We start from the raw sequence: 17,260 nt of genomic DNA, 5'->3' as shown, positions 1-17,260 counted from the left end.
TTTGAGCAAAAGGGAGAATCGAAAGTAATCAGATGATAAGATAACACCGGCAGCATTGCCACACGCTGTCTCGCCTCTACTACCGTTGCCAATTCCTATGCGACGGCATACGCCAACGCTCTATTCTCATCCAGAGGACGATGTCGGTGACGGCGACGATGAGGCTGCGTGGGGTTCTCTACCCTCCGATTCACCGTATTCCCCTTCCTTCGCATCATCCAGCTCCTCCGGCAGGCTCAGATCTCACAACTCCTTGCCAGCCCCTCTCCAACGCTCTCATTCTTCCCTTAGCTCTGTGCCATCTGCAACCAAATATCCAGATTTGTATTCACAATTCCAACGTCGATACCGAAATACAGAGCCTGTAGACCCTCGAGACGATCCAGATAGCCACTACAACTACTTTCAGAAAGATGTTGACAGTGATGATGAAGATGCGCCTAGGTTGTTGGGTGCAGATGGTCGAGATAGGAAGCTGCTGCTGGGAGAGAACGACCCACAGATTCAGGCTTCATCTGCAGAGGAGCAAGCCCGTCTCGAGTGGCAGGTTCTTTTTGCCTCTGTTCTCGCTGGTGACGTCTTGAAATCGGAGAAGACTCGAATACAGCGGGTACTGGAGAGTTCTAGTGACAAACGCAACAACATCAATCTCAACATATGGCTAGGACTTCGTTCTAGCTTCCACGGTACTACATTGGAGGAGGAGCGGAAAGCGGTGGAAGAAAGAAGGCTACGGGTTGTTGACCCAATCATCGACGAGGTTGTCAAGTTTCGGTACGACCCTCATGATGATGACCCGGCGCTGAAGCAGGTCAGCGACCTTCTTGCGCGTCTCGACATTGCTCAGTCTCTATATCCCCATCTGAAGCATTTCCACAACGACAAACCTATCACCAAAGAACCTACTTTTCAAAATCGGTGGGACGCCCTGAACACCTATTCCACCATCCTGACACGTCTTCGCGATCAGATATCTCTCCTCCAGCGGTGGACAGGAAGCGAAAACCTCGATGTCACCCAACCCAATACTTCAGCTGAACAACCTATCGGTACCAACGTCAAATCCCCTTCCGGAGCTACAGAAATCGCCGATAGTTCCAGTTTCGTGGAAAGGGTACTGAAGGAGGAGTCAATGCAGACTACGTTTGAAAAAGGCTTCCTTGGAAGCGTTCACGAATTCATCGGCGGTGTGCGAAGTGCACAAGTTACTTTTGCCTCCTCCTTCGAAATCATGAACCTACCAACCTTCGAGACGGAGGTTAGGCCTTTGATTGCATTTCCGACGAAGCTTGCTCAAGCCTGCTTGCATCTCCGCATGGAATACGCGCAGAGCCTAAAGAATCCCGAGGTCATGATTATCGACCAGATGACAGAGGATCTTCGCCTTAGTATTGGTCTCGCTTGTACGCTAAAACGGCAGTACGAAGCCTTTCTCGCACCGGACCCCAGCGGGAGTTGGAATCTATCTCAGTGTATCAGTGGAAGATTATGAGGACAGCATCCTACAAGCTGTAACGCAATTTTTTAGACTGATACACTTGAAGCTAAAGAGTGGGGCAAAAGGAATCAACGAGACGGATATTCTGGAGGCTCAGTGGCCTACGATGATTGACGTTAGCCTGACCGTCACCGGTGGCTCTGCCCGAGTCGCTGAACAGCTATGGTGTGTACTCAAAAGACCTCTTGACGTCTGTGTGCTGATACAAAAACCTTCCATAGCTCTACTACTAACCGCCTTATGGTGCGAATGATTAACTACTTCGATACACAAGTGCGCGTCCCCACGAGAGAGAATACACAAGAACACCGCCACAAGCATTCAGAGTATATGCTCAATTCAGTCGACTTGAATGCGTCCACCAAGTCGAGAGAGCATAGTCCTGGCCAATCAGATACATTCAGAGTCTCGTCCGACGAGCAAAAGGTTAACTGGTATAACAAACTTCTGGAAAGTGTTCGGCTGCGATATCGCAAACTTCAACGTTATGCACGGTGGGTTCATCCTACCTGGTTTTTTTAAGTGTAGATTAATGATATGAACAGAATGCTTAACCAGCGTTTTACCAACGCCGCCGAATACAGTCTCGAGGACATCATTATTGACGATTTCTTTAACTTTCTTTCATCCGCCGGATTTGTCCTTGTCTACACGTATCAGTTCGAAGAAGAAGGATTTTATGTCGTTGCATCTCCAAACCTCATAGACAATCAGGCAGCGATAGCTCGCATTATGCAAGATGCTTATAATCCCTCTGAGATTCTCAGTGAGGATAGACACGTGGTTTATGGAGACGAGGAAGAGGTAGCAGGGAAGGATAAGAGAAAAGGCGAAAAAGATTTTCCCGCTCAATATCTGCTAGTTCTTTCACCCCGCGCATCGTTTCTGTGGCGCGGCCAAATCGTCAAAGTGCCTGATATTCCCAAAATGGACCTTGCGCTTGAAGATAACAGGATGCGACTTATTGCAGATGGAGGCCTTCGACGGCTTACTCTCGCGAAAGAAGCGTTTGCACAGACGTTTGCGCTGGACGAAACGGGGGAAATGACTGAGCATCCTGTCATACCCATGAAATGTGTTGCAGACTGGCAAGCCCATTATTCCGGCGTAGATCGAGAGCTCCAGAGAATGAACAGGTCTACGATGCGGCTTGCAGAGTCCATTGTCGACTCAGTTCACCACGTTCGCAGCACCATGACGATAACCATGGGTCGCCACGAGCTAATGGAGAGTTGGTATCTTTTCGCCGCGGAACATGGTCAACACGCACAAAGACACCTCGAAAAGTCCTCGTCTACCGGTTTCAATCGGTTGATGATCAAGCTTGCCATATCTTGGCTGAACTTCATATGTAACGATTGTAACCCTGACGATCAGAAGACCTTCCGATGGGCGGTGAATGCCCTTGAATTCACCTTCCAATCCACCGTCCGGAACATCCTGAACCTTCCAGATAAGCAGTTTCAGGTTCTTCGCAGTGGAGTTGCACGATGCATGATGCTGCTCACTGGGCACTTTGACATCCTCGGCGCTAGATCTAACATTCTGGAGAAGGAGAAGCAGGAGCAGCTGGCCAAGCAGAAGACAGCTGTAACGCCACTTGACGACTTTCACAAGGTCTTTGCTCAGGACAATGGACTTGGCACCATTGATGTGAGTGCTCGCAAGTACTGGGAGAAGGCGGTTCGTTCGCTACGACGTGTCGACGAAGAGCGTGAACGTATAGGGGCAGGATTCCACACCATCGGCCGCGTTTTGGACGATCAGAAACCTGAGGATCGCTCACTCGTATATCTAGCCAATTCCAGTTCCAACATCGCAATACGCTGGCAGCAAGGCAAGTTTATTGGGGCTGGCGCTTTTGGCTCGGTTTACCTTGCGGTCAACTTGGATTCGGGCTCTTTGATGGCTGTGAAAGAGATTAAAAACCAAGAAGTTGGCGTTCGCGATCTCTACGCTGAGATCAAAGATGAGCTGAGCGTCATGGAGATGTTGCAGCACCCAAATATTGTCGAGTACTATGGTATAGAGGTACATCGAGATAAGGTTTATATCTTCGAGGAGTATTGCCAAGGGGGTAGCCTTGCCGCATGGCTGGAGCACGGCAGGATCGAAGACGAGCTTCTCATCCAGGTGTATACTATACAGATGCTAGATGGCCTTGCCTATCTTCATTCTCAAGGCATAGTTCATCGGGATATCAAACCTGATAGTAAGTCGAAATATTCTTGCAATGCATGCCCTGTTGAAGGTCTCTTTTGCAGACATTCTCCTCGACCATATGGGCGTGATCAAGTTTGTCGACTTTGGTGCTGCCAAAATCGTTGCTAAGAAAAGCGCTACGCGACGCTCGTCAGAGCATCTAAATGCCGCGGTGCCAGATGGCGTAGGGAAGTTCAACAATAGCCTTACGGGTACTCCCATGTACATGTCACCCGAGATCATTAAGAATGATAAACGTGGTCGACATGGTGCCATGGATATATGGTCTCTCGGATGTGTAGTGCTTGAATTTGCTACGGGAAAGAAACCATGGAGTAACCTGGATAACGAATGGTATGTCAGGCTTACACCTCGATGAAAATTACCCGCTGATGGTGTTCGCGCTAGGGCAATCATGTTCCACATCGGAGTCGCAACTCAGCACCCGCCGCTACCGGAGCCTGGCCAGCTCAGCGAGCTGGGCATCGATTTTATCAAGCAGTGCTTGACCATCGATGCAATGAAACGACCGACCGCCCTGGAGCTGAGGGAGCATCCTTGGATGCTTGACTTCCGGAACTCCCTCCTTCATGAACAGGAACTCGAAGTGTCACCGGATGAGAATGGAGCAGTTGCACGACAAGCCTTGCTGATGCAAGAGAAGCAGGCGGAAATTATGAAGATGGCGTCGCCTGAGACAACGCCAGAGTCGATCCTGAACGTACCGGGTATACTCACGCCAGTTGATTCTTCATCCGAAGTTGATTTTGAGTCACCGGGATGAAGAACATCGTTGTACCGCCGTATTTATTACTCCACCTGCATTCTGTTCTCATGTAGCACTCACTTCTGTACACGTTCTGTTTTGTTTTCATTGCTTATCAAGTTGTACGCTGCAGATACCAGGGAGTATATGAATGCATTGCAAGCAAGCAAAGGTCAGAAGAATACGTTCAAGCATCAAAACGAAAGCAGATCAACTGAAAAACTCGAAAACTGGATGCACATCTATCTACTCTATTTCCCATCGCTTTCCCCGCACGGTACGGGATGAATTCTCGCTACCAGAGCGATAATGGTCACCCTGAAGAGAAAAATTGTAGTAATAGCTATCCACCGAGGTACCAAAGCTTTTCCCGCTAGAATGGCTGCCGCTTCTTCCAAGGTCGATACCAGAATCGAACGATGCCGCGCGAGTTACAACTGGTGAAGGTACAGTGACGACAGATTGGTTGCTTGGGGTCTCAAATGGCTGTGCGGAACGATTAAAGAACCTGGGGCCCATTCGTGACGGGAACATCAATCTGGGTGGTGGAACTTCACTACCAGATCCAAATGATGCCGAAAATGTCGGAATGGGCTTCTCGTTGGACGGGAAGTGTACCTTTTCTATGTCTGAACTGTATACTGTTGTGAAGTCATCCCCAGGTAAGGGTTCCTGTGCATCCACTGCAGAAAATTTCAGTTAATTTCAATGAAAATAAAGGTCAGTGAAGTAGCTCACAATAGCGGGGCAAGCCTTTGCCAAAATTGAATCGACACATGATCCCAAGGATGAAAGCCGTAACAGTCAAAAGCACAGAGGCTGTGGCCATAACACTAAAGAAGCGCCATGTCACGAATGTCCACCGAAAAGTGGTAGACAAGAACATGAGGCTCCATCCCCCTAGATATAGAATGCAGAGGACGAGGAATATGAACATCGGAAGCCTCGATTCTTTGCGTACAGCAACCCAACCCTAAAATTAAACATGAGGCGGAGAGTAAAATTATGGTTCATATGATCTTACAGTCATGATCCACGGGATTAAGAACTGTGATGGACAGATTAATATTATGATATTCTCACAGCTTGATGGAGACGTACAATTTCCGTTACGAAAGAGGTGGCTTTATAGAATGCTACATACCACGCCACTTGAGCAGCGACCCCGTTGAAAAGGTTATCTATCCACAGAGATATGGTGGCACCCATGAAGAAGAATGACAGCTGGAGTGTAATCGACAAGAGTAGGACAAGCTTGTAGATGCGATTCATCGTCATAGAAGCGCCTACTCGTTTGAATGTTTGCCAGCCGAACAACTAAATCGGGTATTACATCAGTAACGACTCTATGGATAACACGATACAAACCTACCTTGATCAAGTGCCATGTCAAGACCGCAGATACCAACAGAGCAACAACATTCAGGGCCAACGTAGGATACTCTGCCCTGGCACGTTCATCCCAGTATTTAGGTAACAACGAAACACCACATGTGCCATTGGTGATGACACGGTTGAAGTTTGAACGAAAGTTTGCAGTATGGATGATCTGGTAGATAGACCAGGCAGTTGCCAATGCGTGTGTAGCCAACGATGCAAAGATGTGGGGAATGGACTCGTTCAGAAGCGCCACAATGGACATGCCCAGTACCCACTATAGTAATAACTATCAATCCTAGTAGTAGGATAGTGCAAGCGACTCACGATCTGGAAGGCAATGAATATTACGTCCTCTCGTTTGGTGTTGTCGAGCCTAAAGAGCGTTTCATAAGGGAAAAAAGACAGTCCAGTCTACCACTTACATTAGTACAGGCCAGTTGAGAGACCAAAGGCAGTTTTTTGGGAGATCGGCTATCAGAGTTGAAGCATTGACTGAGCGACGACTGTTGGGCATACTGAATTGAAGGCGCTTATGAAAGTCCTGTTTCTCGTAGTTAGATAAGATAGTTGCATAAGAGAGCGCGATTGCATACATTGTCGGCGTCGTCTTCGTCGTCCTCGTCCTCGTCCTCTTCGTCGTCGTCATTGCTGGAGTGGTTCTCTTCAATATCTGCATCATTGACAACAGATGATGTGACTGCTGGGGTAGCTACAACAAAGACGGTAGTCGTGGACTCCAAAGCCTTGGAGCTAGCTGCTTCAGCAGCGGATTTGGTAGAAAACGAGGGTGAGGTTGAAGAACCAGCAGAAGACACCGAAGACACTGATGACACCGATGTCGATGTCGACTGCTCGGCTGACGTTGATTCATTGGCAGAAAACGAGCTCTCTAACGATGCATTGGCTGGAATAACGGCAGTGGCATTCCAGACAACTTGACAGAAAGTTGCGTCGGAAGGAACATCATTACACAGGCGAAGATAACCAAGCTGCAAGTCAGGGACTGCGTGGGAACCATTCAAGGTGGTAGCATTGGCTTGAGAGGCGAGGCTCCAGAGAGAGGCGGCAGCATCTGCGTTGATGGTGAAGACCCTGACCTGGAGAGCCACCTGTATGATGCAGTGGCATAGCGAGAAGAGGAAATATGTAGTCGTGAGTCGCGAGAATGTAAGGCGATCCCACTAGACGTCGTCAGCCTGTAAACGAATTCACTAACGGTATAGTTTACGCACCAGTAGCTTGATCTTTGCAGGAAGCGGGATTACCTCCCAGATCTGCTTGACACGCATTGCGCAGGAATCTATAGATGCTTTGAATTGGCGCCTTCGTGCCAATAAATAGCCCACACGAACCTAAAGAATGGAAACCGCCTCTAGGGCGTTGGCGAGCTTGCGCGACGGCGGTAAGAACGGGCCTGCCGAAAGGAAAGGCAAGGAAGTGAAGGTAAGAAAGAAAAAGAGAGGTAAAAGAGGTGGAAGGAGTCAAGCGTGAAGCCCTGGTGATGGCTCAAGACAAGCCAAAGAAGCCAATGCCATTTCTTATTGACTGCCCTTGGCACGTGCAAGTTGCCATGTCGTCCATGGAAACTCGAAATTTCGAAATTGTTTGTTTCTCGCCACTACAGAGCAGAAGGAAGCAGATATTCACAATCTACATGTTCATTTCCCTACGAGATCCAAGGTATACTGCCAATATTAGGGCCCATTCATACTTTGAAGATAACCCAAAAAAATGGCAATGGTCATCTCGGGGTTATCAAATGCAGTGGGTGGCGACAATCATACAGCGCCTGTGAAGTACATATATACAAATCTAGGATAGCAAAAATACAATGATAATCAGAGAATCAGATACTCGAGATGAGTTTGTTTGATGGAGAATATCAGCAACATGATCTTGCAACCATTCATCGCGTATCCATCTGCATTGCGTTCTCCAAGTCCTCCCGAACGCCGTTGGTAATCTCGAACGCTTGCCTCAGCTGCTCCGCTTGGCCAATCTCAGCAGCCTGTTCAGTTATTCCTTCTACTTCTCCGCCTCCTTCTCGCGTTTTAGATCGAGACAACAGCTGGGAAACAGCCCAGTTCAAATACCCCGACTTGCTCGTTTCCCACTGTCGCTTGCCAGAATCCGTCTCTTGGAATTGTGCAAGTGCCGCAATGGTCTCCGGATCTATTGGCGGTAAATTTGACACGGCAGAATGCATCTCCATCAATTTACGAGGTAGGGCAGCCGATACATCCAGCGCCGGCGTGTCAAGGAATGAGAGCCGCTCCAGGCGTTTCGCTGACCGCCGTTGTCGGTTTGTTATTGCGTGGAGAGCCTTTATCTGCATTCGTTTCAGCTGCTTTTGCTGCGAACAACGCGTTAGTACCAAGTCAGTAGTTACTTGAAGGCATGTCGCACCTCACTCAGCCGCCGCCTCAGTTCAGCATTCTCATCCATCAGCTCCTGCTCTCTTTCCGGACGAAGTGTAAGATCTAGTCCTTCCTGGTGCGGCAGGACAAGAGGAAGATCTGGAGGTACAGCGAAGATATTTCGGAGAGACCAAGCCTCGAAAAAGTCAAAGGCAAGGTCGGTATGGTGCTCCAGGAGAGTCTGGAAAGAGACAAGTCCCTGCTCTACCTCCTGTGTGTTGTCCCATTCACTTCCAAGTCGGTCTGCGCGTTCCTCTGCCCATTTCTGTAGGTAACTTTCCATACCACTGACGCCATCGAGGAGAGCGCTGTTGGCAATGTTGATAATGTCATCGAGGAGTAGCTGTGGAGAGAATCCAAGGGCCTCAGGCAGTAGAAGAGGTGGCACTGCACGTTCTGCTGGCGGTGTCTGTGATGGCCCAGCCTGCGTCATGTTTTCAACAAAGGAGAGATGAGAGTAACAAGAAGACGTTGATCACCGGGTCGTCGGACCGGCACCAGGCTAAACTTGGCCAGATTTTTAGGAAAAGTAATTGCATCTAAATTCTTCCTTCTGCTCCCATCTTCGACGCGACGATGAGCGTAAGAACGGTCGAAACATCTGATAATGCTCGTCAGTGCGACGCTTCACCTCAAGAAATACGAATAACCAATCATGGCAAGATGCACACCTGGGTTGCCTTTGCGCTTGAGCATTTACAGGTTCGTTTACTCAAGCTATGCCTGACCGGTCGGCACCAGATCTTTTGTTTGCATTCATTCAGAAAGAGGGCTCCGAATCTATCGTCCTACACACACTTCCTGCCCCTCGGAACCTCCAAGAACCCAAGCCAACAAAAGGCTCTCTCTCGAATGCGACAACGACTATTCCACGACTCATCTCTGTCGTCGAAATCATAAAAAGGGAATATGTCAAGATTTTGGAGTTGAAGCATCTGCCGAGGCTTTTCGGTCTGCATCAGTACAATGAGATCAGTTCCCTTGAAGACATCGGACTTGGCGAGGAGGATACTACACCCGAGGATAAAGAGGAGAAACGAGCCGCCTCGATAATAATGGCTTTAGAAGGGAAAAATTAGTATGTTCGGTTATTTCATGGTCGAACTACCTCCCTCATACAGTACTCCAGTCCGAAGCAAGTACAAAAGCCTTTCATGAGGATCACTCTTAGTCATCGCGAGTTACCTGAGCTTGTAGCAAAGGGTGCAACGTCAGTCATTTTACCCGCACTATCAAGCATATCTTGACTACTAGCAGATATCAACCCCCATTGCGGAGAAAGCTGTCCAAATCCGCCAAAGCTAGGGCAAAAAAACGAGAGAAAAAGGCCCAGGAGATCGCGCCGGTAAATAGTGAGGATATACAACTCGGATGATAATTTGTTGAGTGAAAAATACGCTATTAATTTCATAATGTACTTCACAGAATTAACAGTTAAGTGTGTCTAAGCCTGCAAATGAGTGTTATAGTATACAATTGAGGTTTTCAGATGAACGTCCTTGTTGTTTACTATTCGCATGTCAGTTATCTCTCGCATGAAAGAGTCGCAGCACTCACAAAACAGGATAAAATGCTCTATTGCTTGGAGTGCGTTCAGAGACGATACCATTTCTTTGACTGATTTAAGAAGTAGAAAACTTTCCTCTCCTCTCTTTCATCTAGCACAGGAACCATTTGACTGCTAATCGAGGTCTTGATGATCTCATCTTCCAGCAGATACTGGAGGATGTCGTAGACTTCTTGTCTGTCATAAACCCCCCGAAGTCGCCAGCGAAGTTCCGCCTAGGAGGCCAGAGTTAGATACATATCCTTTCAATGTCAATACCACCCACCTGGGATATACCAGGTCGGAAAATAATCACTCCTATAGCGGCTCTTAGAGCTGCTTCCCAAACCTCCACCAGCTTAGTACCACGAACGTCAATCCACCGGCGAGGGAAAATGTTCAAAAGGATCTCAGAGGGTAACGTCACTGTCCACGTCTTGATGTGCGCTGCAGATACCAAGTATACAGAAGAGTAGCCGACCCAATATAGCAACGGCAAAGGGCGTTCCGCTAGTCGCTGAATAACCGGTAACAGCGCATCCATACTGATTTTGGTATTTTCCTTAGATACCAGCGTCGATGTCAGTTGTATATCAAAGGATGGCGACAGACACCTACTGCAAGAGTGATCTTAGAAGCCCCTTGACCTCCGGCTTGACCGACGACACTTAGGATCGAATGTGCTATGGCCATGTCCCCGGGACTGAACGTTGAGCTGACTCTGGCCCACTGCTCATCCAAACAACCAGTACAATCAACTACGCCATTATCGGTCGCTCGTCTACAGCACGCGGCTGATCCGTCCACTGCTTGTCCATGCACTGTATCGGAAGTCCCTTTACTTCCTACAGGATCAATGTCCATGAGCTGGACGATCGGTGTCACCTGTGAGCTTGACGACCGTAACGATATGTTGTGAAATTGAACATGAAGTGGTGATTCGATCTGATCATCATCTAACAGATCGAACTTTAGCAAAGAGCTGTTTAATTGCCGCGAAGAACTTTGTCATACCCGCTTTCTTACTATTCCAGTCAAGCATGGGTCGCGCTGCTTGAGCATTGGTCGTGTCGATCTTAAAATCGACCTAATCACAACACGTATCAGTGTGTTGAGCCGAGCAATGAGACAAAGAGGAATGTGATGACCCACCTTGTTGTCTGACACAAGCTGGATTAGAGCTGCCGAGTCTCCGTCAGTCGCTGTTAAAGGCCATTCTCTCCACATATCACTTTCTCCAGCCGCAAGGTCTTCTTCGAGCCCTGCAGCGTCCTGGAATAGATCGCTACTGATGGATCCTCCCAAAGCTGCTAGATTTCTGTCATCAAGTCAGCACGGGTACAATGATTGGAAATAAAATGAGCCTACGCGTCAGAAATCTTCAACTGTCTTCCGGGCTTCTGTCTATGATGATCTCGGACGAGCTTAGACAGGACACCACGGCTGACAAGACCTTTGGTGGCAGAAGTGACGATATGTTCTTCTGCAGCGCTTCGCAGAAGAGTTGACGCTCCTTCAGCATCATAGTGTTCCAGAGGCGTACCGAGTGCCATCTTAGGTACGTTTAATAGGGGTAAAAAATGCACAACTATATTCTTACCTTCAATGCAGATTCGGCTATCGCAAGTGCATCATTAACTGGCGTTTCACCCAGATCGCCAAGGGTATCAAGGAACGGCTGTGACGTTAAGCGTTTTTCCCGACCCTCTTCGACAACGCCATTCCACATGAAGTCCCATGCTGGGCCAGTTGTAGCGGTTTCGATGACGTTGAAGCCGTCTAAAAGCTCATCTATGGTACCAGGTATGATCAACTCTGCATTCGAGTTTTCTTGCGTTTGGGCATAACCGACTCGCCTATCGCTAGTGTTAAAAGGTCTCACGAGAAAAAATGATACACTCACAAAGCATTCTTGTCAATATGGCTCCGCAGGAACTCGAGATGACGAATCAGATTGAAGTTTGTCGCACTATTGAGATCATCATCAGGTAGGACAACCGTACCTCGATGTTTCATCCAGAGATCATACCACCGGTCCTCTAGACGAGTGAGATATGCCTCATTTCCCGGCGATTCTCGAATGTGTGCTAGGCGCTGACGTACACTATTTCTCGGAACCGCCGGAAATACTTGTTCAAATGCTCCCCAATCGAGTCGCACACCATTTCGGCATCTGGCTCTGATGATAACCGATGCATCCCGAGCAAGCTCTTCGTAATCCTTATTCCACTGGAAGCGATGTCTGCGAGTAATGGGTTTAACTTTGGGTTCCGGCGGTTGCTCTACAATTTTAACTAAGAGGTGGAACTCTCAACTTAAAAGAAAGCGCATACCTTCTCCAGCTTCCTCCAATTTCCGCCTGCGTTTTCGTTTGGAGTCGGTGCGGGGCGGCGGAATGATAGGCGGACCTTGTTCAGCAATGAGAGCATAAATTGATTTTTCTACCGGATTTGTTGTGATCGGAGTAGGTGCAGATGAGGCCACAGGCGCAGAGGAGGTTGAAGTCGATGGGGTTGGTTGAACCGAAACGGTTGAAGAAGTAATTCGAGGTGGACGAGGTCTAACTTTATGTATTGGGGGAGCCTGAGATGTTTTCAAAATTTGGGCTGATGCAAGGTCAGCTTCCCGGAAAGCCTGTTCTACTTCACTTTCCCACTTGTCCGTCTCCTTCCCTACGGACTGAAGAAATCGAGCCTGTATTTTTCGCAAACGGATGCCCGCATATGGCGATGGTTCCGGATGTACCTTCATAACCAGATCATCCCACTCGTGCTCTCGATGTAAACGTGCATCTGCTGCCCTCTTCGCAAGAGCTGCTTTAGCGTCCGCAGCCTCTTTTGCCCTGGTTTCGGAACTTTCGCGTTTCCGTCGACGCTCCATTTTCTCTAGATCCTTCACCATCTTCTCGTGAGCGGTGGCATAGTGCTCTCGCACCGCTTCTGGAGGCGCACTGATGATATCAGAGATTCTGGCGATCTCCGCAGCGCCTCCGTCTTCCAGGTCAAGAGGCGTTTTTCCCGTGTCAATATTCACGAAACGTCGAAGGTATTGGGTTTGGTGCCAAGTGAAAACATAGTTGGGATTCCAAGACACTGAACGACGAAGAGACCGAGAGACCTTGGAAGAGACCGTGGGGATGGGCAGAGGAGCCTGGCCGTCGGTGATGGCAGGTAAAACGCTGCTGTTCAAACACGCTTCTCTGAGTAGCTCCCAATACTTGGAAACTTCGTCTAAAGTACGGACGCTAACGTTTTGCAGGAATGGAGGGGACAACTCCGATGATGCCCAATGATACAGAGGGGCGGATGTTTTGAACTGCCAGTAAGTTGGCGCAGTAGTTGGAGTGCTAGCTGTCCAGCCCTCCAACGAAGCCTGTTCATAACCTTTCGGATGATCTCCCAACGAATGACACTGCAGCCACGGAGATGCCGACTTGGATGGCGTCAATGGGATGACAAGACCTAGGTGTCTTAAAAGCTCAAGGATATCAAGGAATCGAGATCTTGCCCGTGATTTTCCGATTTGAAGGATTGATTGCAAACCCTGAGGCAAATCTCGTACCAACGTTTGGCGGCATTCCGGGTTCGCAAGAAATTGTGTGAGCTGTTCATGGTGGAAAAGCGGGGACAGCAGCGAGCAGTAGAGTTCGAGTGGGAGATCATAGCAAAAGAACGATAAGTTCAATACTCGGTGCTCATGGGACACAATCTGTGAGGAGGGATCTGTGTTTTCGAAGGCTTTCATAGCAGTGATATGCAGTTCCCGGGACCGCAAACTTTTCGCAACGATGTTTCCGTACTTCTGACCCAGCGTAGTCCGCTCTGCCAGCAGTACCTCCTTAATCACTGTGTCGTCATGGCTGAAAAGCTTTTCTGCACGGGCAGTATTTTTCTTCCACCGTTCGGCCTGGTCGTGACCTGAAGAATTCTCCATTTGTAACAATTGCAGCGGAAGGCCTTCACGAGCTATGAGAGCAGGATCGGGTCCGTATTCCACAGGGTCATCGATCTTTCGAGCAATGATCGGCTGGGGAGGAATGGGGATAGAGCCTTTCGCGAGTTCTGCCAAGAAAACCGCCAACTTCTCCTTTGGCGTGTCGAGCAAGTACACGATTACCGTTGGTCGGCTAACACCTGCAGGTCCAGGAACAGAAGTCCTAAGTTGCTTGATTCTGCCACGACTTTCCAAGCTGTTAAACGTAGCGTTAGCCGTACGTTTGTCAGTCCGTGTACCAGCAGGAGAACTAGTGGGTTCTCCGGCTAGTGAAAGGGTTTCCAGTAGGCTCGAATGAGCATCATATAAATCCTTCGTTTGGGTGTTGACGATCCCTCCTAGCAACTCAATAACCCTGTAAAATTCGTTTTCTCGGCGAAGATGAGAAACATTGACTCTCCCCTTGGGTGCGTTCAGCTGTTGGTCTGCTTCCGTTGTCTGCGAAATTTTTGTATAACTAGATAAGAATGGAATATCACGGAGAGATCGTTACACGCACGGTTTCTTCCACGTTCTGCATAGAATCTCCCAGCAATGCAGGGTCAGTAGGAATCTCTGCAGTCTCGGCAACAGGAAGGACCGGCTGAGTTTCTTCTGCTTGCAGAGTTTCAGCGACAACTGCAGCGTGTGGAATTGGAGTTGTGGCCGTAGCCATACCCATTGGTGTGACCGGAGGAGGATTACGAATATCATCAGCTCTCGCTTCCAACGGTGCTATCGTTTCAGCAGGGGTTTCTCGCAATTCTACGGTGGGCTCTGTTATGCCCGCCCGGTCAGATAGATCCGATATGGGCAGCTTGGACGTCTGCCGTTCGACAGAGACGGAACGATGAAGTCGCTTTGCTGGTGGCTCTTCGACATCAGAGATATTGTCTGCAACGGTGTCCTGATCCTCAAGCCGAATATCGCTGTTTCCTTTTCTCTTCCCACTTCTCCGAGTCACCAATCGAGCGGGCTGTGGTGCTTGAACATCACTGTCCTGGGCCCTGCCTTTCCGTGGTCGCCCTCGCTTCTTCGGAACAGCTAAACAGCGGAATGTGAGCATGACGCATCACAGAACCGGAGATGCATTACCTTGCACAGCGTCACCACCGTCAGTCCGTGCAGTTTTTCGCCTCTTCGTAGATGGACCCGCGGAATCGGCATCTGCGTCAGCTTCTTGACCTTCATCAGCTTTGCGCTTGCGCTTTTTGGTTTGGCGCTGAGGTGTTTCCTCCTGGACAGGTGTTCCGTCTTCACCGGCCTGCGATTTCTTTGTACGGCCCAGCTTAACGGATCTGTCCGGCAAGACAGGATTTTTCGGTGCCTTCTTAGCCTTCAAATTTTTGGTCAATTCTTCCCTGCCGGCATCCTGGTGTTTTATCAGAGTTTTTGTATCACCGTAAAAGCTCTTTGGATCCACAGGCATGAACCCACACGAGTCTCCAAAGTCCACTTCCGCCAGCCTCGCAGATGACGTATCTAAATTTTCCTGGGATACCAGAGAATGATATGCGGACACGGTGTAGTATCTGTGTCGTCGCTCCCGCCCAAAAGTCTCCATGAGGCCAGAAATACCGAGATCACTTAAATGTGAAGGCGGTTGAACCTTCTCAGCGCGAGTGAGAAGGAGTTCTATTGTCCTCTTGTCGAAATGACACAAAGCAGCAGAAAGTTCCTGAAAAAAGGCATCAGCATACACGATAACGACCATACACGAATTTACATTAAGCGTCATTCCTTTGGTTCCTGACTCCTCCAAGAGATCGATGATTTGCTTGTGTATCGTCGTATTAGTTTTGACGCCGGCTTGTTCTGTAGCGCGAATGAATTTCCTGGGGCGAGGGAGGCAATGATAACGTTACCAGTTTCATTATCTTCATCGTCATCCGCGTCCGGCACAGCAATTGGACCTTGCGCTCTCGATTGGACCTCCTCGACCAGTCGAAAACAAGTCACAGACGATGCTGAATTCTTCTTCCTGTTAGGGACAACTACCTTCTCGATGATGCCTTCTTGGATCATTTCGCGGATACGACTTTGAAAAAATCTTCGATCGGTCTTGGTAGGGTGCTTAAATCCCTGTTAAAGTTTTCGTATATGAGGTCAAAACGATGGTGTCAACTTGAGGATACGCACAATGGTTATAATCAGGTTATTAGCAGGATGTATCTGATTTTTTGATACTTTGAGTAGGTTAAGGACGCGTGCCCGGATAAGCGGTAGGCTAGAGAGATGACGTGCATCAATGGGCGTGAAGTTGAGGGCCCGGACTTCAGGAGAGATATTGTCCTCATCTGCAGCTTCGACGTCACCGGGAGGAAACTCTGGCTTCAGGGGTGCGGCTGCGTTGCTTTCTTCGTCGCGTATCGCCTTCCAGGATGGACTGCGATCGAAAAAGTACCGATGTATACAGAAATGGGTACCGACCCCCCCTCTTCGAACTTTGACGCTGGCGAGAAGATGTAAGCCCGTGTTATCCTCAGAAAGAGTCTGACATACACCAAGTCAAGCTCCGTTAGCTGCCGCACGAGATAGAAGCACGTTTTCTGGTCGTACTTGGATCGTTGTCCGAGTTCCACGACTGAAACACCATTATCTCGTCCACGAGTGATTATCTGAAGCGCTGAATAGACCATGGGGCTCATTTTTGGGAACTTTAAATGATCTGAGAAAATGAGGGTTCAAAAAATAGCGACGTGCTTACCCGGATGTGCGAGCCAGTGACCGCAGCATATATTGAGTCCGGATCAACTGCAATACGCAGGTCGTCTCCGTATTCATTGATCAGGTCCTCAAGAGAGCGAGACTTTGCGTCTGAGATGATTTCAAGTTGCGCAGGACGAGTTTCGACAAATGACTCTCCCTTAGCACTCGCCTTTCGCTTAGCACTAGTCTGTGGCGCTATCCAGACTTCAGAGTTGACTCCGGGTGGCTTAGTACCGACAAGAACATTTGGCTGCTGCACGACGAGTGACCATACGAAAGCGCAAAAGGCGTCGTCGGTATTCTGTGCGGCAGACGAAGAGTTGTGAGAGTAAAAATCGACGATAAAATCCTTCAAACGTGAGGGGTTGGAGCCTAAAGGACAAAAAATTCATTTCAAGTCCATAGAACAAACAGGTAGATGCGAAGAGGGGGGTTCGAACCCGGCTATCCTCGGAGTTGGGAGGTCATATGATGGGAAAGCTCACCAAGGTCTCCGTCAAAAGAAAGCTCTCGCAGACAGTGGTGGAGGAGTTCATCCATCGTACTACCCTATCTTACGACAGATAGAGTGGTCCACAGGAGAAAAGTGAAACAAGGCGGCCCTTTTGAAAGTGCACGTCGTTCCCTTCAAAGGTCGCAAAATGCCCCAAGAATTACAGTTGACGCGCCTTGACGTGACTCGGAAGGAACTCTGAAGGAAGCACCAGAAGGGAACAGCAGCAGGAACGGAAGCGCCCCGACCACTGGGTCATCCCATCGGATATCGATTG

At 48.8% G+C, this 17,260-nt stretch overlaps 5 protein-coding genes across 5 annotated transcripts; 2 read left to right on the top strand and 3 right to left on the bottom strand.

Annotated features, from left to right (window-relative positions):
- The first annotated feature begins 3 nt into the window (after nucleotides 1-3).
- On the top strand, nucleotides 4-4,600 carry EV420DRAFT_1513351 (uncharacterized protein). Its single transcript, XM_060471730.1, has 6 exons — nucleotides 4-1,454; nucleotides 1,480-1,663; nucleotides 1,720-1,992; nucleotides 2,044-3,710; nucleotides 3,763-4,054; nucleotides 4,109-4,600. Exons 1-6 carry the CDS (start codon nucleotides 98-100, stop codon nucleotides 4,482-4,484), a joined length of 4,149 nt encoding a protein of 1,382 aa, XP_060336268.1. The 5' UTR covers nucleotides 4-97; the 3' UTR covers nucleotides 4,485-4,600.
- On the bottom strand, nucleotides 4,601-7,465 carry EV420DRAFT_1513350 (uncharacterized protein). Its single transcript, XM_060471729.1, has 10 exons — nucleotides 7,199-7,465; nucleotides 7,079-7,146; nucleotides 6,440-7,027; nucleotides 6,269-6,387; nucleotides 6,171-6,219; nucleotides 5,839-6,120; nucleotides 5,568-5,783; nucleotides 5,491-5,514; nucleotides 5,205-5,439; nucleotides 4,601-5,149 (listed from the first exon to the last, which is right to left on the bottom strand). Exons 2-10 carry the CDS (start codon nucleotides 7,133-7,135, stop codon nucleotides 4,713-4,715), a joined length of 2,007 nt encoding a protein of 668 aa, XP_060336267.1. The 5' UTR covers nucleotides 7,136-7,146; nucleotides 7,199-7,465; the 3' UTR covers nucleotides 4,601-4,712.
- On the bottom strand, nucleotides 7,461-8,803 carry EV420DRAFT_1513346 (Mis12 protein-domain-containing protein). The gene is made up of 2 exons (XM_060471728.1): nucleotides 8,253-8,803; nucleotides 7,461-8,199 (listed from the first exon to the last, which is right to left on the bottom strand). The coding sequence occupies exons 1-2, from the start codon at nucleotides 8,694-8,696 to the stop codon at nucleotides 7,753-7,755; spliced, it is 891 nt and encodes a 296-aa protein (XP_060336266.1). The 5' UTR covers nucleotides 8,697-8,803; the 3' UTR covers nucleotides 7,461-7,752.
- EV420DRAFT_1513343 (uncharacterized protein) lies at nucleotides 8,804-9,678 on the top strand. The gene is made up of 4 exons (XM_060471727.1): nucleotides 8,804-8,965; nucleotides 9,028-9,341; nucleotides 9,393-9,473; nucleotides 9,521-9,678. The coding sequence occupies exons 1-4, from the start codon at nucleotides 8,840-8,842 to the stop codon at nucleotides 9,636-9,638; spliced, it is 639 nt and encodes a 212-aa protein (XP_060336265.1). The 5' UTR covers nucleotides 8,804-8,839; the 3' UTR covers nucleotides 9,639-9,678.
- EV420DRAFT_1759926 (uncharacterized protein) lies at nucleotides 9,679-17,260 on the bottom strand. Its single transcript, XM_060480603.1, has 18 exons — nucleotides 16,976-17,260; nucleotides 16,489-16,862; nucleotides 16,284-16,438; nucleotides 15,921-16,233; nucleotides 15,647-15,863; nucleotides 15,508-15,596; nucleotides 14,877-15,459; nucleotides 14,302-14,825; nucleotides 12,143-14,240; nucleotides 11,713-12,091; nucleotides 11,410-11,665; nucleotides 11,178-11,362; nucleotides 10,962-11,127; nucleotides 10,824-10,896; nucleotides 10,428-10,765; nucleotides 10,096-10,371; nucleotides 9,821-10,045; nucleotides 9,679-9,772 (listed from the first exon to the last, which is right to left on the bottom strand). Exons 1-17 carry the CDS (start codon nucleotides 17,028-17,030, stop codon nucleotides 9,857-9,859), a joined length of 6,270 nt encoding a protein of 2,089 aa, XP_060336264.1. The 5' UTR covers nucleotides 17,031-17,260; the 3' UTR covers nucleotides 9,679-9,772; nucleotides 9,821-9,856.

This window comes from Desarmillaria tabescens (assembly GCF_030435595.1).
Source record: "Desarmillaria tabescens strain CCBAS 213 chromosome Unknown EV420scaffold_5, whole genome shotgun sequence".
NCBI classification, from domain to species: Eukaryota; Fungi; Basidiomycota; class Agaricomycetes; order Agaricales; family Physalacriaceae; genus Desarmillaria; species Desarmillaria tabescens.
Note: the sequence above shows the minus strand (reverse complement) of the source record. Positions and strands in the feature narration are given on the sequence as shown.

Bases quoted from the DNA above. Each gene is read 5' to 3' on its own strand.
- EV420DRAFT_1513351 (XM_060471730.1), top strand. From the start codon at position 98: ATGCGACGGCATACGCCAACGCTCTATTCTCATCCAGAGGACGATGTC. The intron at 1,993-2,043 runs GTGGGTTCATCC...TGATATGAACAG, and splicing joins AAACTTCAACGTTATGCACG to AATGCTTAACCAGCGTTTTA. The intron at 4,055-4,108 runs GTATGTCAGGCT...TGTTCGCGCTAG, and splicing joins AGTAACCTGGATAACGAATG to GGCAATCATGTTCCACATCG.
- EV420DRAFT_1513343 (XM_060471727.1), top strand. From the start codon at position 8,840: ATGAGCGTAAGAACGGTCGAAACATCTGATAATGCTCGTCAGTGCGAC. The intron at 8,966-9,027 runs GTTCGTTTACTC...GCATTCATTCAG, and splicing joins TTGCGCTTGAGCATTTACAG to AAAGAGGGCTCCGAATCTAT. The intron at 9,342-9,392 runs GTATGTTCGGTT...ACAGTACTCCAG, and splicing joins GCTTTAGAAGGGAAAAATTA to TCCGAAGCAAGTACAAAAGC.
- EV420DRAFT_1759926 (XM_060480603.1), bottom strand. From the start codon at position 17,030: ATGGATGAACTCCTCCACCACTGTCTGCGAGAGCTTTCTTTTGACGGA. The intron at 15,460-15,507 runs GTAAATTCGTGT...GCCTTTTTTCAG, and splicing joins CCAAAGGAATGACGCTTAAT to GAACTTTCTGCTGCTTTGTG. The intron at 10,046-10,095 runs GTGGGTGGTATT...CTGGCCTCCTAG, and splicing joins TCCGACCTGGTATATCCCAG to GCGGAACTTCGCTGGCGACT.
- EV420DRAFT_1513350 (XM_060471729.1), bottom strand. From the start codon at position 7,135: ATGCGTGTCAAGCAGATCTGGGAGGTAATCCCGCTTCCTGCAAAGATC. The intron at 5,515-5,567 runs GTACGTCTCCAT...TGTCCATCACAG, and splicing joins CCTCTTTCGTAACGGAAATT to TTCTTAATCCCGTGGATCAT. The intron at 5,150-5,204 runs GTGAGCTACTTC...AATTTTCTGCAG, and splicing joins CAAAGGCTTGCCCCGCTATT to TGGATGCACAGGAACCCTTA.
- EV420DRAFT_1513346 (XM_060471728.1), bottom strand. From the start codon at position 8,696: ATGACGCAGGCTGGGCCATCACAGACACCGCCAGCAGAACGTGCAGTG. The intron at 8,200-8,252 runs GTGCGACATGCC...CGTTGTTCGCAG, and splicing joins TGAGGCGGCGGCTGAGTGAG to CAAAAGCAGCTGAAACGAAT.